Raw genomic sequence first — 20,096 nt, forward strand, 5'->3', positions numbered from 1 at the left:
TGATTATATTTTAATAGCTAAACACAAATAATAATAACATAAATATTTACAAGATTTATTATTTAATCTTTATAATTTATGTTTAACTAATCTATAAACATTAACACTCCCTCTTAGATTAGTAAAAAAATACACAGAAGAAATCTTTGATCAGAAGACTTCTTAATGTCAGATAAGGGTTGGTTCATCAATGAAATCAACTTATATTTGACATTATATAACATGAGAGTTGGCCTATCAGAATATCTACAATATGATATTCACCAAGTTCTCGATAGTAATGGCCTATCAGAAACATCAATTGAATGATGATCACCAAGTACTCAGTGTGGTATTGGCCTATCAGAATATCTGGGCAAGATATTCACCAAGTACCAAAAATATATCTATACAAGCAACTTGTAGATAATCAAATTAATGATATCAAACGCCTAGTTGTTGATTTATAAGATAAAGCCTTTACATGAAACAATTTCACAAAATGAATCATGCTAAAAGTTATTGTAAGGACGTCACTTTACAACAACTTTTCCTGATACAAGTGAAATCATTTTGAAGTCGTCACTTCTTAATGATTAACACAGGTTTTATAAAATTATAATATATAAAATGGACAATAATCAATTTCTTTGAGACATTTCCTCAGATTTTACAATCATACCAAGTTCTTTACGAAAATGCTCCACTTTTGTCTTAGCAAGTGGTTTGGTAAGAGTGTCTGCAATTTGATCCTTTGTACTAATATATTCCAACTTGATTACGTGCTTCTCAACCATGTCTCGAACATAGTGGTTGTGTTTTGATCTGTTATGAAACACTGGATTAAGAGATAGCTTGATGCAGCTCTGGTTATCATAATAAATAGTAGTAAGTGGAAGTGGCTTCCCAAATAATCCAAATAGAAGTTTCCTCAACCATACAGCTTCTCTTGCTCCCATAGATGCAGCTATGTACTTGGCTTTTGTAGAATTTTGTGCTACTGAAGATTGCTTCCGACTAAACCAAGATATCATCGCTGAACCCAACGTAAAACAACATCTTGAAGTGCTCTTACGATTTTCTGAATTTCCTACCCAATCAGAATTTGTATATTCTCTTGGATTTAGTTCAGTTTTAGTGTATTTGAGACCATATCCAATTGTACCACTGAGATACTTGAGAATGTGTTTTTCTACTACTAAATGAGTTTGTTTAGGTTTGCACATGAATTGACTGAGAACATTTATAGCATAACAGATGTCAGTTCTTGTGTTCACCAAATACATTAAAGAACCAATTATCTGTCGATATAGAGTAGGAGCAACACTTTCAAAATCTTTAGTTGCTTCTTTTAGTTTCTGGAGGTTTGTTTCCCTAGGAGTTTTCATTGCCTTGCTGTCCAACATGCCAAATCTATTGAGAAGGTCCAAAGTATACTTCCCTTGATTTAAGAAGATTCCTTTTGAATGCTGCCATACTTCTAGTCCCAAGAAGTAGTGCATTATTCCTAGGTCTTTCGTTTCAAATTCAGATATGAGATCTTGTTTGCATTTTTCAATTAGATGATCTTCTCCTCTAATCAAAAGATCATCAACATATAGAACTATAATTAACATATCCCCCTGTAGTACCTTGTAAATTAAATTTAGATCTGCAATGTTTTTTTTCAGAGAAATCAAGTTTAGTTAGATCCATTCATACCAATCTCGGGGAGCTTATTTCAATCCATATAAAACCTTTTTTTTAAATTTGCATACATGAGATTGTTTATTGTGTACTTCAAATCCTTCTGGTTGTTCAAGATAAACTTCCTCTTCTATAACACCATTAAAAAATGCAGTCTTCACATCCATTTGATGAATTTTCCATCCCTTGGATGCAGCAATGGCTAAGACGGTTCTGACTGAAGTATATCTGGCTACTGGAGCAAAAGTTTCCTCATAGTCTATTCCTTCCTTTTGAGAAAATCCTCTTGCTACAAACCTTGCTTTGTACTTGTCAATACTTCCATTTGCAGCATGTTTGATTTTAAATAGCTATTTTGAGGAGATAACTGATTTATTTTTGGGTCTAGGAACAAATCCCAAACATCATTTTTAAGTATGGAGTTATATTCTTAAGTCATGGCATCTTTCCAATGTTGATGTTTTATTGCTTCTTTTACTTCAGATGGTTCAGATTTGGAGATTTGACTCATTAATGCAATGTAACTTGAGTATATGTTAGGACGTTTTCTTTCCCTAATGAAATTTGAGGGAATGGAATTGTTTTCTTCAATTAGCTTTCTAGCCCATAGTGGTCTTTTCTTTTCTTCAGAAGTGTGAGTAATGTCCATGGGTTCAATTTATTTATCTTCCTCCATTAGAAACTCCCTCTCATTATCAGTGTTTTTTTCTAGAGTTTCTTTTGAATTTGATTCAATTTCATCTTTAGATCTTTTGAAGGCCAAATCTTCATCAAATATTACATCTCGACTTAGTTCAATATTTCTTTGTCCAGGGATATAGATACGACAAGCTTTGGAAGTTTCACTATAGCCTACAAAGATTCCTTTCTTTCTTGAGGGCTCTAGTTTGGTTCTCTTCTCTTTAGGAATATGTACATAGAGAGGGCAACCAAAAATTCTCAAGTATTTAAGATCAAGTTTCTTCTCGGTAAATGCCTCTTCAGGGATCTTGAATTCAAGATGAAAGTGAGGACATCTATTTTGAAGGAAAACAACAGTATTTGAGGCTTCTCTCCAAAGAAAAGTTTCAAGATTTTGATCATGAAGCATTGCTTTAGCAGAATGAACTATTGATCTATTCTTTCTCTCAGCTATTCCATTTTGTTGAGGATTATAAGGAATAGAACACTCCCTCTTGATCCCAACAGTTTTACAATAATTTATAAAGGTATTAGAAATGTACTCTTTACCATTGTCTATTGTTAAGACTTTTATTTTCTTTCCAGAAAGGTTTTCTACAAGGGCTTTAAACTCCTTAAATTTTGTTAGTATTTCTTCAGATTCTTTACTTTTAAGAAAATAGATCCAAGTCTTCCTAGTGAAATCATCCACAAATATGATATAGTATAGAGCACCTCCTAGAGAAGGAACTGACATATGACCACATAAGTCTGAGTGAATAAGTTCTAGAACTTCTTTGGATTTGGTTTGACTATTTTGAAATGTAGTTTTAATATTCTTCCCCAGAGCACAAACTTTACAGGTTCCTTCATGGTATGAATTAAGTTTGGGTAGACCCATTACCATTTTTCTTAGAGAAAGTAATCCTCGAAAATGAAGATGACCTAGTCTTTTGTGCCAGATTTCATTTTCTTTGAAAGAATCATGAATTAGAGTTGAATGAGTGAGAGAGTTAATCTGATAAAGACATCCATGTCTGGAGCCAATCTTGTATGCATTTTTTATGTTAGAATTCTTAGGCCAAGCTAAGACCTTCCTTTCCTTCCATAAATGTAACTCTGAATCCTTCATCTTCAAGAGCAGAGATAGAAAGCAAGTTTCTTTTTATACTAGGTTCATATAGTACCTTAGTAAGTTCAATTGTTTTCCCTAATTTTAGATGAATAGTACATGTTCCTATTCCCATTACAAGATAGCTTGTATCATCTCCAATGGTTACTTTATCAACATAGTCTTCCTTGATAGAGTCTAACTGTTCTTTAAAACTTGTAATATGTCGAGAGGCTCCGCTATCAATTACCCAAGTACTTGATTTGGTTGATGCTTCATTGGAGAGAGCTGAATAGAAAGCATTGTGCTCATAATTTCCATTTGAGTTTTGATTGGTTGCAAATGAAGCTTGTGGTTTAATTCTATCAGGACATTTGGATGCCGGATGTCCAATTTTATCACATCTAAAACATTGCATTTTGGAGAAGTCAGGTAGCTTTCTCTTTCCTATGGATTTTCTTTTCTTCTTATTTAGTTGAGTGGAGAGAACTTGTAACTCTTCTTTTGAGGAGGAAACATTTTGGCCTCGAACTACTTGCATACACTCTTCTTGTATACAGTCAGCTTTAAGTCTTTCAAATTTAGGTAGCTTTGACTGAGAGCATACCCCTTGTGCAAAGGTATCCCATGATGATGGAAGGCCTTTTAGAGCCATTATTGTTAACTCCTTTCCATCACAGATGTGTCCTATGGAAGAGAGTTGATTTTGAAGTTCAGTTATTCTCATAAAGTAAGCAGAAATTTTCTCTCCTTTATTCATTTTAATATTTGACATTCTATCCTTTAATGTAATGATCCGAACAACATTATTTATCTCAAACATATTTCCAAGAGCATTGTACATCTCATGTGTAGTGTCCAGTTCTGAGATTACAGGAAGAAGATGAGTTTTAACACCGTCCACAATAAGTTTCATAGCTTTATTGTTGTCACTCTCCCATTTTTCTAGTTCATCAATTCCTTTTGGTGGTGGATCAAAATTTTCAATAAACTTATTTAGGCCATGTTCTTAGTCGTAATTTCCAGCCTGCAAAATCTGAATCATCTTCTAATCTGTCTTCCAGCCTCATACCGTTCACCATTTTTATTTTAAATAATATTTGATTAAAGTTTGATATCAGGATCACTTCTTTAAACCTGCTCTGATACCATGTTAATGTATCAGACTGTATGACTTATATTACTCAGAATAAAATTCTCAAGATAAAGGTAGAATATAATGCTGGATGATGATTATGAAAAACAGAGATGTTTCAGATGTATCCACTGATCTGCAAAATATCCGCTTGAAGACTTAGATGATTTCTGTGGTCGTTGTGTGTTCTGAAGATCATTAGAGGTGAGGATATATGTATGCAGGAGGGCAACGAGTGAGTCACAACCGATAGGCATGACTCATGCTTGAGTCACGTCTATCGGGCGTGACTTAATATCACCCCGATATCCTTTGTTAATGCCGTCGACTTGTATTAAGCCGCTATCATAATGTTAACAAGGTTGGCGGTCTTTATTCACTTTATTAAAAGATATTTGCAAGTTAAATCTGCATATATATATATATATGGATATATCTATGTATATATATATATATATATATATATATATATATATATATATATATATATATATATATATGTAGATATATGTATATATGTATATGTATATATATGTATATATGTATATGTATATATATGTGTGTGTATATGTAGATATATGTATATATATGTGTATATGTATATATGTATATGTGTATATATAGACATATATATACATATGTATATATATACATACATACATATACATATATACACAACATACATATATACATAAACATACATACATACATACATACATATACATACATACACATATATACATATACATATATATACATACATACATATACATATATGTATATATACACATATACATACACACACACACACACGCACACACATATACATCATATATATATACGTATACATATACATATACGTTTACGTGTATATATATCTGCATGATTAAATTTTAATATCTAAACACATAATAATAACATAAATATTTACAAGATTCATTATTTAATCTTTACAATTTATGTTTAACTAATCTAAACATTAACAGATGTTGTGGACACATAAAGTGGGTGGTTACTTGCTTACAATCTGTGATGGTGGAGAGTGTTGTAAAAGCAAGGTAATGGGTGAGGTTTTTTGGAATTTTTATTCTCAACTTACCTCAATCAGAGTTTTATTTAAAACAAATACCTAGTCCACACTTGCATAGGGAAATTAAACAATGCAATGATAAATGGAAGTGAACTCTGTAAATCAGCCAATGTACAGCTTGAACAAAGCACAAATGAATGGATTCTGAATGTCGGATGAGCTTTCACGGCCTCTCTTGTGATAGGATGTATTTTTTCACATAGATGATTGCATTGATGACCCTTAATGTAACTGATAAGGTTGAAAGTTTGCCCATATCTTGCTACATGGCTGGGCACGGTACCCAAGCTGTAAAATACTAGTATCTGTATTGAATATGCTAGTATGCATACCAGAGGAGGGAGTGGTGCATCCAATAACCTATTTGGTTTTCTATACAAGGTAAGTGATTGCATTGACAACTGAATGTATCTGACACGATTGAAAGTTTCTTCTCATTTCAATTACAGTTGGGCACAGTACTCGAGCCATATCCAGGCTCTAACGTACCAATATCTGTACCAGATATGATAGTATGCATACCTGAGGAGGGTTGGTGCGTCCAATAACCCCCATAGTTCCAGGACTCTGTGGGACTCACTGAGTTTTGTCAAGTCCCAAGCTGAGTGACACTAGCCAAGTCCCAAGGGTCTGAGACTTTCTAGGAACTCACTGTAGGCGAGAGTTACTAGAAATTGGATTTTTGCCGAGTCCCAAGTTGGGTCAGCCTTCCCATGTCTGTGCCACGTTTGAGTCTTACTTCTATGGTGGGCATCATTTAGCATTTAGCTCCGTAGAGTTTGATTGCTCTTTTATTTCCTCTTTATGAAATAGTTTACGCTTTGCATCAATACTTTAAATTGAGGACAAGTGTTGGGACAAAAAATTAAAGCAATCTGGACAAAACTTCTGTGGAATCAAGAGCTTGTTGAGAGCGTGAGTATTTTTATTGTTCTAGGAAGCCGCTAAAGAGAACAGAGAACACATGTTCAGTTCATTATAAATACAACACAACTAAGGCGGGGAAGAAATCTAGTGTGAACTTGAAAGGTCTAAAGTAAATAAAATGTCTGCTCGATAAAAGATGAGTTGGTAAATGTTTCATGAAAAGCACAAATTATTGTGAAGTCATATTTTAGTCAATCAGAATCATGTGTCCGAATTTCCATGTGTTTCTTGAATGCAAAATGAATCATCAACAACAGTAAAATCATGTTGCAAATCTGTATCAGATTTAGTAGAATGCCATAGCTCAATTTGCGTCAAGGAACATCGGGATATATAACTGAAATAACATTTTTTATTTAGGTTTCCCTTAAGAGCTTTTTTATCTGTTTCTAGAAACTTAAATGCTCTCTCTAAATAGTTACTTAAAATTTCAGATTCTAATTCTTGTATGCATACTACATGCATTGACTGCAGATTACAATTTGATGACACAAGAAAAAGACACATGTTTCACACCTTTGTCAAGGCTACACTTGCAGGTGCGTACATATGACCTTAGACATGACCATTTCAAAATTTTGTGAGCTGTAAATTATTAAGTATTTCAATTAATTACTATTGTATTCATTAGAAGCTGATCTACCGATTTGTGAGTAACTTAATATTTTCTATTCTGGTATTTGCCCTTCCTTTATTCATCTTTGTTATCACATATTATAAAAATAAGTCTTTCTTTTACAAGTTTTCTATTTCTTGACAGATATTGATACTACAGAAAAGTGTGCAAAAGACATCACACTGCCAAGAGGAGAAACGTGGGCCATTCACAAATTTGGTGGGACATGTGTTGCTTCTTCTGAAAGAATATGGAGTGTGGCAGGAATTATAGCCGAAGATCCATCAAACAGAAAGGTGGTTGTTGTGTCTGCAATGTCGAAGGTTACAGACATGTTATATGATTTGGTGTGCAAGGCTCAGTGCCGCGATGATTCTTATCTGACTGCTCTTGATAGAGTGCATGAGAAGCACAAAGCAACGGCCTCTGATCTATTAGATGGAGCTGATATTGAAAAGTTTCTCTCACAGCTTCAAAGTGATGTGTACAATCTCAGAGCTATGCTCCGCGCCATTTACATAGGTAGCTGACTGCTGCAACTTCACCTATGTCAAATCTTTAATTTTTATTTGTTTTGAATATAGTTCGAAAGATTTAGTACATTATCAATGTCAGAGTAGCCATATGGCTGAATCAGTAAATCATAAACCAATCAAACATAAATACAACTGACGTATATCTTCCTCATATCTATATAACTGGTACTTAGTAACAAGATGCTGCTATGTGGTAACTGTATTACTGACATACAGAAACTATGCTGCTGCTACACCATACACTGTACATCATGGTACATTAAATATGGCATTGCCTGATTTGCAAATGAATGATCATAAGACTGCTATAACAAACATTCATTTTAGAATTTCACTCTCTCTTGTAAACATCCAAGTTTCTCCAGCCAATTGGGGGATCAATAGAAGACACCACTCATTAGATCTGAAAACTTCAAGAGCAGAATCAAATCCAGTATTGACATGGTATCTTGATTTGTGTGCTTATGCGACTCTTCTGGTGCGGCTTTGCAGTGTCATTGTAGATCTTCTGGAAGACTGTTGAGTGTTTTCAAGAAAGGTGCATTGTCTAACTGATTGTAATGTGTGGCCATATCTTACTTCTTCCTCGTCGACTCTTACAAGTAATTAGATTTGTTTGGTATGGAACAGGGAGCAGGGGCATACCCTGCAACTTATTCCATAAAATAAGAGGAAAAGTTAAAATGACCTAGGAAAAGAATGTATTGTAACAATTGATATTTTTTTAAGAAAACTTAGGGTTGGATGTATACAATATTTGAATAAGGTTCAAAAATTAGGATCTCATGTATTTTTAAAAATGTATATGGTGTTGTGGTTGTGGGGTGGCTTGGGAGCACTGAGGGCATGGCCCGGCTGCCCCTTGGTCATTCTTGTCATAGGACCAGTAATTAGATTTGTTTGGTATAGAATTGGGAGCTGGGGGCATACCCTGTAACTCAGTACATAAGGTAAGAGGAAAATTTTAAACAACTTAATAAAAGAATGTATTTAAAAAATTGATTTTTTTTAATAGAACTTTCAGTTGTGCATATTAAGCATTTATACAGCTTACTAAAGAAACATTAAACTAACAGTGAATTTTGAGAATATTAATCACTGAATAAACACATTTTGGAAACTAAAAGTACAAAGATCTGGTGAAACATATTTAAAATATTTGAATAAACATATTGATTTCATGCAGGATGATTTTACTCTATTTTGAAGATGAATATAAACTGTGAAAAACTAATTCTCAAAGTTTGTTTGTGAACGCTGGGAGAAACTTGAGATTTTCTAGATAAATGGATTTAAGTCTAATATAAAAATCATATTAGTAAGAAATTGTTTTGATCAAAACTATTACTAGATTGTAAGACTGGAGGACTAGCGTTAATGTCAACATTAGTTTAAGTTATCAAGGAGGAACTTAAAAATATCACAAGAATTTGCAAAAGGCCGATAAAAACATATCTGGAAAAGACGAGAAAATACGTCATTGAAAAACTATGTAGTAGGTTCCACTTACAAAAGTCAAAGCTCTGGTAAAACAATTAGAAGCCACTATTGAAAACTGCAATGTAATATTTTGGCAAAGAAGTGTCCACAAAGGAGATTGTTTCCACAGCCAAATTTGTTACAAATTAAACTAACAATTGTTCTGGTCACAAAGAAATCGGATACCATATGTAAAATGTTGGGTTACGATATTAGTTGTTTGTGGGAACACATCCTAAAGTTGAATCACATTGTCATCCTATTGACAAAAGTTTTCCTTGTCAACTGTTGATCCATTAACATACAAATGATTATGAATGATAGCATTTTGACATTTGGGAAAGCAACTATGTGTTAAATTATTGAAGACATACACGTTGTCAAGATCAAAGCAGCTTAACTCAATATGATGCCTTTTAAGATTGTTTTGGGATTGTTTAACTCTGACTCAATGTGCTGATCTGCTTTGACTTTCTTAGTATGATGTGGCTGCGCAAGCTTTAGTGAACTAATCTTTTGTGGATTCTCATTTCTCTTCTGATTCTTTGAGGACAGCATTTTTCAAAGATAAATAGATATATAACACTGAGCAGCTGTACTGTAGCTTCACAAACCTATCCACGGAACTCCAGCAGATTATATATCCATGACTGAGTCAACATTCTATTATTTTTTAATTCATGTATCTATGTGCTCTTGCGTGCCCTTCTCTGTAGCATGGCAGTTGGAAAGGAGATTTTCATTAAGTGTGATTTTTTAAGTATCATAGCATCTATCACATTGAGATTCAATGCCCACAGAGAGATAATGCCTAAGCAAGAAATGCATTTGACCTTCTGGAGTTCATTTCAGCTTCTGAGATCTGACACCTGACATAATATAATGCTGTATGCTTTTGATGATAGATTGTTCATCTGAATACTTTTTTCTGCTTTTAGTTTTGGCAAATGGTGCTTCAAAACATATACAGTGTGAGCATGGGTAAAACAAAAGAATGTATATGTGAAAAATCTATTGTGAATTCTTTTAGGTAGTATATTGAAATTCAAAGTGTGCAAAGACTGATTTTTTTAACACGATCCATCAGTTGCATACTTACCTTTCTCAGCCACGCCTCAATGTCTAATCAGCTCAGAGTGATATCTTCTGTATATGGCTGTCTCTTGGATGTACAGTTTTGGAAGGGGTGTGCCCATAGACCAGGATTGTAAGGATAATGTTTTTTTTGCGCGAAGTCAAAGTTACTTCAATTATTCCTGTTGCTATGTGAATCATTTATCTTCCTTTAGTTTCTAGGACTGCTTATGCATTCTTGCATCCCAGATTAAAATTTCCTCTTGACCACTCCTTTTTAGTTTTTGTCATCTCTTTTTTGGTAACTTCTCATGCCTTCTCATATAGATGTGATGGGTTTTAAATGTGTTTTTAATGTGCATCTTCCACACTTGTGTTGACGATTGAATTTGTTAATTATTCAATAACAAATATTTACACACTTTGGTAGCAACATTATTTGGAGGAAAGGTGGCAAGACTCTAGTTTTCCTGACTAATTTTCTCATGGAGAGTGGGATTTATCTGTCTTGGTAACATATCTCATTGTCCTTTTGTTGTATTACTGTCAAGGATCTTTCAGGACTTGAAATTTTTGGATGCACCAAATTGGGTTTATCTGATCTGGACATTTTGTTATAATTATTTTTTAAATATCAAAACCTAATTTCTGTGCAGTATTATGTTCTAGCCGACTTTCTTGGTAAAGCTAGTAATTACGATATTTTACTTATGTTAAATGTTACATACATATATTCCCATCTCTGTAATATCCCTTTCCAGATATTTTACTGTAAAACCCTTTGATATAAAAATGCAGATTTAAAACCGAACAGAAGCCAATATTTGATACAAATACCAGAACTTTAATTGATTTGCAACCCGTAAATTTGCATACAAGAAAACTCAAAAATGTTTGTTTTATTCCCCCAATATTCAGAAGTACATACATAATCCAGCACGTTAACACAAATAGCCGCCAAGTAATGTTATTGTATTATACAACAGCAATACAATAACATGCAACAATGCAAATAATTCAATCTTATAAAGAAAAATAACAGTCAGAGTGGCAAATGTAGATAAAACCTATAAGAAGGCTAGATGTGCGTCCAACCTTCAAATGTTTCTTCAAGGGTTTGCGTCCTTGAAGAGATAACCAACATCTGTTTCCAGCTCCCAAATTAATATTTGTTTTAAATATTATAATCTTCATATCCTCCCAAATGGAGCCTGTTGTACCTTTATCACTTTTCCCAATGTGATGCACGCTCTTTCAAGCAATGTGGGATAAAACATCTTTTTGTCCTTTAGTCACTTAAGTGAACATAGTACCTTTTTAAAATAAAGTGACAAGTTAAATGACTTTTGAAAGTCACTTAGCCAGTAAACCATATAATCGTTAGGCATTAAAATAACTGACCAAACGAACTCAGATAAGCACGTGCAATAGCTCGTTGGAAAGCTCTTGGCGAGACGCTTCCAAACCAATATTGAGATATCAAGAATACTGAGCTCTGTTTACTTACTAAAAATAGTAAGCATCCAGACAAGCTGCCAAAACTGCTCTGATGGGTCTGAAACTGGAAATGTCTAGACCAATTCTCGAACTGAACCCTGTAAAGAACCTTCTCGCCCCCCAAACCTAAGCGAAGTGAGCCGACAACACTGAATTATAATGTCCTAAAAAAAGGGGACATTACAAAGCCTCCCTTCTCAAAGATTGCTTGCCCTCAAGCAATCCGCTCATACCTATAGAAACCAAATGCCAGGATCCCATATTCGCCTCAAGAATGAGGTTCTACTCCTTAGTCGATATACCCCGGCATGCATCTTGCCAAACTCAGAATGGTGAAACAGTACAATAGGAATCAATTTGTCAAATAACTAAATGCCAGGATCCCTAGGCTCACCATTAATGGACACCAACTGCCATGTGCTGTTGCCTCGTGTACCAATACCCTTAGTCAGAATGAATGCCTCACTCCATGAGTGACCCTACGAGTCTCTATTGTCAAGTGATGATGGGGGCTCGACAATATACCAATATCTACCCCAAGATGATAACGACCAAAATCTCTTCCTAGCTTCCCGATAAAAGGCAATACATAGGAATGCTTCTCCTGGATCCCAAGTTAGAACTCATGCACTGTTTGAGATACCACTGACCAACTCCTGTAATATCTGTATCGATGACAATGACAGATCCGGCCAATCTAACTCCACCACTATATCACCCTGGTGAAAACAGAGTAATCCTAATCTTTGGAACTCTGATGTGTCAGAAGGCTGAAACAGATAGATCATAATCCTGTGACTGTGTAACCACACGGCATCATCCACCAGATGTAAGATACTGTCAACACCTGGATACCCGATCACCCAATCAACATGATCCTGGATAAAGGGAAGAGTGGTTGGTGAATCACCAACATCATGAAGGCTAACACTGTCTCCAAGATACTTTTGAGTAAAAAATGTAGACACCTCATGAGGAACGTAGGATAATGTGTGTTCTCCCCACTCATCTGCAAATAACTCATTGACCCTTGAAGGCCAATTAGGATCAGCGAAAATACTTCTAACACACGTAGACAAATCACTGATAGCTGGAATATACCAACAAGTAAAATCACCAATCAACACGTAGGCCGTGGCCATCTCATAAGAGTTGGGTGATAGAACTCTGGGTAAGTTGAAAAATCTCTCAGAGCATGCCAAGGATAAATCTGAACTTCCTACTCCACCATAAGTACTCTTGCTCATGTCAAGGTCTTTATAAAAGGAAGGTTTACCATTACTTGAAATTTCTAAATTATTCTTACTTGTGGTATCACTAACCATGTGCTCATGTGAAAATGTACAGCTGCTGTCATAAATTTCAGAATTTTCAGACTCATCAACTTGCTGGTCCGTAGAATTTTTCTCATCAAGGAAAGTCTCAAATGGAAAACACATGATTGAATTACATTGTCTACCTTCCTATTTACCTGCTTTATGAATTTTTTCAATGATTTGCGTGATTTCTTGTGCCCTCGAACCACTGTTATCTTCTTCATAAGTGGCTGCCCCACTCGTTTGATTTTCAGCTTTGTGGATGGAATAATGTGTTAAGCTCAATTGAAGGCATAGCTCATCTACTTCACTCTCCTTGCCTCTTCCAAATTTTATTGCTAGATCTCTATCCATTAATAGTTGCAAGTACTCATACTTTATCATTTTCAAAGTTTCAAAAATAGTATGTAAAAGAGGACTTGTGACACCACATACTTTCCCCTGCTTCTCTTCTATCACAATCTTCTGCATGAGATCCTCAATCAAATTGGAAGAATCATCCATCCTTGTCAACACTTGGACAACCTTGTCTTCTTTGACCAAAAGCATGTCCAATAAGTCAAGGAGTGATAAAGGTTTTTGATCATTTCCTTCGAACACAAGTGGGCTGTTCTCCATAGAATTTTTTGACTTTTCATCACCTAGGGAAGCAACATTTCCAGATATATCCTCTGACTCAACATGTGCTAGATCATCTATCTTGCCGACATTGCGGTCCATTTGCTTCTCCTCAGTATTTGACATAATTTCCAGCCCTGGGTCACCATAAAATTTATCCAAGTTAATTTCCATGTCACCAAGTAAGATGCGGGTGTTTTTCTTGTCTAAATAAGATGGGGAGTTGCCAACGTTGGTGGTTTGGTCAACTCCTCTATCTGGGCCATCAATATGCAATATGCTCATCAGAAGGACTATTGTAAACAGTTCCATAAGATACTTCTGTCTCCCAATTACCTATTAGTATACTTGTGCCATCATTAGTATTTTGCATAATATCATGCGAAGGTTGCTCTTTCTTTTTAGGACTATTATCGATTTGATTGATATCCTCCTTATGCAGATTTCTGTAACTGTCCTCTGCAATGAGATCTCGAGCCAAATCATAGTATTCGTTCCTTATCATATCCGTTTTGTTTTGCAGCTCTAGCTGAAGGTCCATGTAATCAATGAAAGGAAATTCTTTTTGAAGCTTTGATGGAAATTTGTTATAATCATCCTTACAGTCTCCTTACTTCGATTTTAATATCAAATTGAGAGTCTCGTCCCACTTCCTTTGCCATGTAGCTTTTCATGTGCCTGAGATGGACCCAATCTTGTTTCATATGTTCTATTTGTAGGCTTACCTTTGCAAACTGCACCTTGAAGCTAAATACCGACTTTCAAAATTTTATATTACCATTGAGCACTGTAATAACTCTACCAATTCTGACCACGAAGTTCTGTATTGTAATGCTCTCTACTTGAAATAATCAGACTATAAATATTCTGAATGAAATACATAGTCTCATTTCCGTGTTCAATTCTGAATTGTATAGTCAAGCTGGAGAATCTCTCAATGGCGGACTAGTTCCACCACACTTCTTCCCATACTCCGACTTGTCACCAAAAACATTTGCTCCCCAACATCTTCAGGAAACCCGACTATATAGCTGTAATATTCTTGGGAAATTTTAATTGTAGAGTTCTGAAACTGTATTGGGTAATTTCGTCAGGGTAACCACCATTCCGTTGAAGACCACTGTATTGCTCTTATACGTAGGCAATATATAATCTCAGTTATTTCTGGAATTGTATTTTTTGTAGTATGTGGTACCACATTAATAACTTGGGACTTAAATTTAGATCAAGTGCTGAATGTGAGGCCGAGGAGGAATTTCATCAAACAATACTCAAGCAATCTGAAGACGTTCTGGCCCCATTGAACTAATCTGAACTTAAGAGTACTAAAATTTATGTGAATGCCCACTAGAACTATTTCGTCAAACAGTTGGCATAGACCTAGATTTTAAATTCTAACACTGTTGAATAGACTCATTTAGAATTTATTGACCAAGTAAAATTTGAACTGTAAGAGGAAGACAACTAACTAATCCTGGTCCCCCTTTCAAGTGACTACTCTGAATATCATGGATTCAACTGCTGTTATGAAACAGATTCTTTGGAGTGCTCGAAATGTTTGAGCTTGTGCCAACGCGTGGAGATAACCTGGCCGCCTTCTATCCTGGGTCTGTCTGAGATCGCGGGTTACTACTTAAATGGATCCCATGCCTTTGTGACTGCCGCTTGCCCTCCAAATGGTGTCGGCCACTACTGGAGATTCCTTGACGCGATCCATGGCTCTGAAGAATAGACTTAGCACTGTTTTACGTGGCTCATTTCCTTACTGCAACTTCCAGTATATATTGCATTCCACTGTAGTTCACTTCTAAAACCCAAACCGCCTCTTGTATCCAGGTCAAGTTTAGATAATCAGAACTTTTTATCAATGAACAACAAATAACAATGAACAGTGCACCTTCCTGGGTCCTGAATATGACAATATATATTGCAAATTAAACAACCATATAAATGCAGGAGGAAAAGAGCAACAGACTTGACTAGTTGGAAATCCTTCTTATGCCTGATTGGATGCTGAGTTGAGGCCTTGCTAAATCCAGTAATGTGGTCGTTTCTTCACCTGTACTGTCCTTAGCATTCATTGACAACGCCCAGCATTGTCGTTATTGCTTGTTGTGACTCGGTCTACCTGTTATCTTGCCCTTCCATGTGCGAGTTATCTGGTTCAAACGTAGAGAGATGAAACCCTACTCACTATCAGCCATATGCAACCACTTAAAACCAAACTGTGCTGTCCTGGACCCAACTGGAAGTCTTTCCTTACGCCACTGCTACTATTTGTTATTGTCGTGGACGTCCAACTTCAGATAAAACAATGACAACGGATGTATTTGCTTCGCAGGCCTAGCCTTGAGGTTTCCAACTAGAATATTTCATAATGTATTTGCCTCTCAAAACCCAGTGCCGAGTTTTTTCAACTGAACACTTTCTATGGCAAGGATTATCTGAATATAGATATGAGGAAAAAGACGTCCCAACTGAATATGCTAATAAGTTTGAAAGTTTACCATTAAAACCTGATGTTTCTTTTCCAACCAACTTTTGATAACTCGAATCTTGGACCTCAAATGAGAAGACTGGGGCTACGTCCAGCTTCTAGCTCCCAAGGGTTTTTGTCCTTGAGAAAACTCAGTCACATTTAAGCAACCAGTATTCCGTATATTAAGTTCATAAATTCTTGCGTGTTGTGTGATTCCACAGGATGGCAAGATTCTTGGCTCTGATATCACTGTAATATCAGTTTCCGGATATTTTAATGTAAAACTCCTTGATATAAAAATGCAGATTTAAAACCGAACAGAAGCCAATATTTGATACAAATACCAGAACTTTAATTGATTTGCAATCCGCAAATTTGCATACAAGAAAACTCAGAAAAGTTTGTTTTATTCCCCCAATATTCAGAAGTACATACATAATCCAACATGTTAACACAAATAGCTGCCAAGTAATGTTATTGTATTATACAACAGCAATACAATAACATGCAACAATCCAAATAATCCAATCTTATAAACAGAAATAATAGTCAGATTGGCAAATGTAGATAAACCCTGTAAAAAGGCTAGGTTTGCGTCCAACCTTCAAATGCTTTTTCAAGGGTTTGCATCTTCGAAGAGATAACCAACATTTGTTTCCAGCACCCAGATTAATATTTGTTTTAAATATTATAATCTTCATATCCTCCCAAATGTTGCTTGTTGTACCTTAATCACTTCTCCCAATGTGATGCACACTCTTTTAAGCAATGTGGGATAAAGCACCTTTTTGTCCTTTAGTCACTTAAGTGAGCATAGTACCTTTTTAAAATAAAGTGACAAGTTAAATGACCTTTAAAAGTCACTTAGCCAGTAAACCATATAATCGTCAGGCATTAAAATAACTAACCAAACGAACTCAAATAAGCACGTGCAATAGCTCATTGGAAAGTTCTCGGCGAGACGCTTCCAAATCAACACTGAGATATCCAGAATACTGAGCTCTATTTACTTACTAAAAATAGTAAGCATCTAGATAACCTGACAAAACTGCTCTAATGGGTCTGAAACTAGAAATGTCTAGGCCAATTTTCGAATTGAACCCCGTAAAGAACCTTCTCACCCCTCGAAACCTAGGCGAAGTGAGCTGGCAACATTGAATTATAATGTCCCAGAAAAAGGGGACATTACAATCTCACTTAAATGAAACTATACTATTTACTTTAGAGTTCCAGAATCTCTTCTTCTTTTTGGTATATGCTTACCATTCACATTCAAATGAGCAGCTTGAAAAACCAAATGCCATTTCTCCACACATTACTTCAATATTTTGAATTTCTTCTACAGTTTGTGGAACTTCTTACCGTGCCGTAGATTGGAGATTTGATCATTATTGTTTGCTTGCCATCATTCATCTGTAGGAAGCTTGTCTCTACTATTTTGATGATGTTTGATCTAATTATGTATATGTTTCTTTATACAGTGTATCTCTTTTTTCCCTGAATCAGATTTTCCAATTTTGTTTGCACAGCAGTATTGTACACCATGTTTACTTTGACCATTGTCATGCATGTGGTTCAGTTTTATCAAAGTACTCCTTAGATGTCGCACTTATGTCTCTAACATGGTGTATTTATTGCACGCAGCTGGACATGCTACAGAATCCTTTTCGGATTATGTTGTTGGGCATGGAGAATTGTGGTCTGCACAGATACTAGCTGCGACAATCCGAAAGGTGTGATCACAATCTTGCAAAACTACAACTTGTTCTTCATTCTCCCGAACAGAGACACATGATTTTCTTACTTGGTTGTTTGTGTGCCACAAAGTTTTGATTAGAGTGGGATTCTTTTTGTAGCGGGGTTTGCCCTGTGTCTGGATGGACACTAGAGAGGTTCTTGTTGTCAACCCAACTACTTCAAACCAAGTAGATCCTGACTATGCGGCATCAGAGGAAAAGCTTGACAAGTGGTATTCATCCACTCCAGCTGATACTATTGTTGCGACAGGTTTTATTGCTAGTACTAAAGATAATCTTCCAACAACACTGAAGAGGGATGGCAGTGACTTCTCTGCTGCAATCATGGGTGCTCTATTCAGAGCTGGACTTGTTACGATTTGGACAGATGTTGATGGTGTATACAGTGCAGATCCTAGGAAAGGTTGTAGTTCATTTTGAATTGTTTTTATATGGTATGCTTCGGAGTTACTATTAAAGAATGACCATAGTCATGCTGTATCTAATAATGTCTATAAATATTGTTATACCTCATGTTTGAGAACATTACTGATCTATCTTTTTCATTTCAGCCCCTTTGAACTGCATTCTTGATTCTGATTTTAATTTTGCAGTGAGTGAGGCTGTGATTTTGAAGACACTATCTTACCAGGAAGCATGGGAAATGGTAAACTTATACTCTACCTTTTGAATTCAATAAGGCCATGTTTTCTTTGCAGTGCAAGATGTTATTTTGATAATAAGGGATCCTAGGATAGCAATTTGTGTTCTGATGTACTGTTTGACAAACAGTCATATTTTGGGGCAAATGTCTTGCACCCTCGGACAATAATTCCGGTTATGAAATACAATATTCCTATTGTCATAAGAAATGTTTTCAATCGTTCATCTCCTGGGACAACTATATGCCAACACACTCTCAAGGAGGCAGAAGACCATCAACTAGTTCCAGACTCAGTTGTAAAAGGCTTTGCAACCATTGACAATTTGGCACTTGTTAATGTTGAAGGGTATGTGGTCATCCTAGGTTTTTGTATTCATTTTTTTGAATGGAAGAAATTATTGTTGGAATCTTTGTGGGCAGTAGATGTTCAATACCTTTGAAGATGCAATATGAGGAAATTATTTTGAAAACTGTCACAGCTGAGAAATGATTGACTTGTAATTGTGCAGAACTGGAATGGCTGGTGTCCCTGGAACTGCAAGTGCAATTTTTGGTTCGGTCAAAGATGTTGGTGCCAATGTTATCATGATTTCCCAGGTATCAGAGATGGATAATTTTTCTATGTGGTTCACTAAACTGGTTTTGTCGTTGATGTACTAATTTCCTTAAACCTGTACAGGCTAGTAGTGAGCATTCTGTATGCTTTGCAGTACCAGAAAAAGAGGTTAATTCTGTTGCAGAGGCATTACAAAAGAGGTTCAAACAAGCTTTGGACGCTGGGCGCCTTTCTCAGGTTTGTATATTTTGATATCTAATAGGAAAGGATCACGTAGACAAATAATAAATTTGGAGTGAACTATGAAGCATAAATTACATTCCTGAAAGTAGGGATTTTTGGCAATCTCCTTGGTGAGAAAAATATTACTGGAAGTTAGATGCATTACAATTGGTCGTCAATGTATAAGACTTATATAACAATACTCATGAAATCTGAATCATTAAGCTTAGCAATATCAATTGGCAGATTTATATTTGTTATAAACTACATAATGGGGTGATCAATGTCCATGCATTTGGGTAAAATATTTATGTAAAAATTAAGCAGCTGCTACTTTTATGACTTTCATTATGATCATTGGTATAAGCAATTGATTATAATTTCAACTAATCAATTGATTATAATTTCAACTAATCAATTATGACATGAAGGCTATTTTATTGGATAAGTCAGCCAAGCTGCCAGATCCGATTCAAGATTAGGTTTTTTTGGGGAAGATCTGTTACGAAGACAATTATTTCTGCTTCAGTTGTTTTGAAGGGTTGGGTTTGTTCTATTATAATATTATTCATCCAATCTGAAGAGGGTAGATAATGAGGCAGAGTAATAGAAGGCAATGTTTATGGATAGGGCACCTGTATGGTTTTGTAATAAAGATGTCTATTTTGATCTGATGAAAGTTTCCCTTTCCTCCTGCCTCTCCCGTACCAGAAGG

General features: G+C 35.5%; 1 protein-coding gene across 1 annotated transcript in view; it reads left to right on the forward strand.

The window, feature by feature from the left end:
- The window catches only part of LOC149533467 (bifunctional aspartokinase/homoserine dehydrogenase 1, chloroplastic-like), a 135,662-nt gene that overhangs the window by 5,633 nt on the left and 109,933 nt on the right, over positions 1-20,096 (forward strand). Inside the window, exons 2-9 of the mRNA XM_089804683.1 lie at positions 7,063-7,127; positions 7,349-7,726; positions 17,848-17,936; positions 18,060-18,363; positions 18,554-18,606; positions 18,732-18,949; positions 19,113-19,200; positions 19,283-19,396. Coding sequence (XP_089660809.1) covers positions 7,063-7,127; positions 7,349-7,726; positions 17,848-17,936; positions 18,060-18,363; positions 18,554-18,606; positions 18,732-18,949; positions 19,113-19,200; positions 19,283-19,396 — 1,309 coding nt within the window. The remainder of the gene's footprint in view (positions 1-7,062; positions 7,128-7,348; positions 7,727-17,847; positions 17,937-18,059; positions 18,364-18,553; positions 18,607-18,731; positions 18,950-19,112; positions 19,201-19,282; positions 19,397-20,096) is intronic.

Source organism: Cupressus sempervirens, chromosome 10 (assembly GCF_028749045.1).
Source record: "Cupressus sempervirens isolate cs-2001-9-10 chromosome 10, ASM2874904v1, whole genome shotgun sequence".
Lineage (NCBI taxonomy): Eukaryota > Viridiplantae > Streptophyta > Pinopsida > Cupressales > Cupressaceae > Cupressus > Cupressus sempervirens.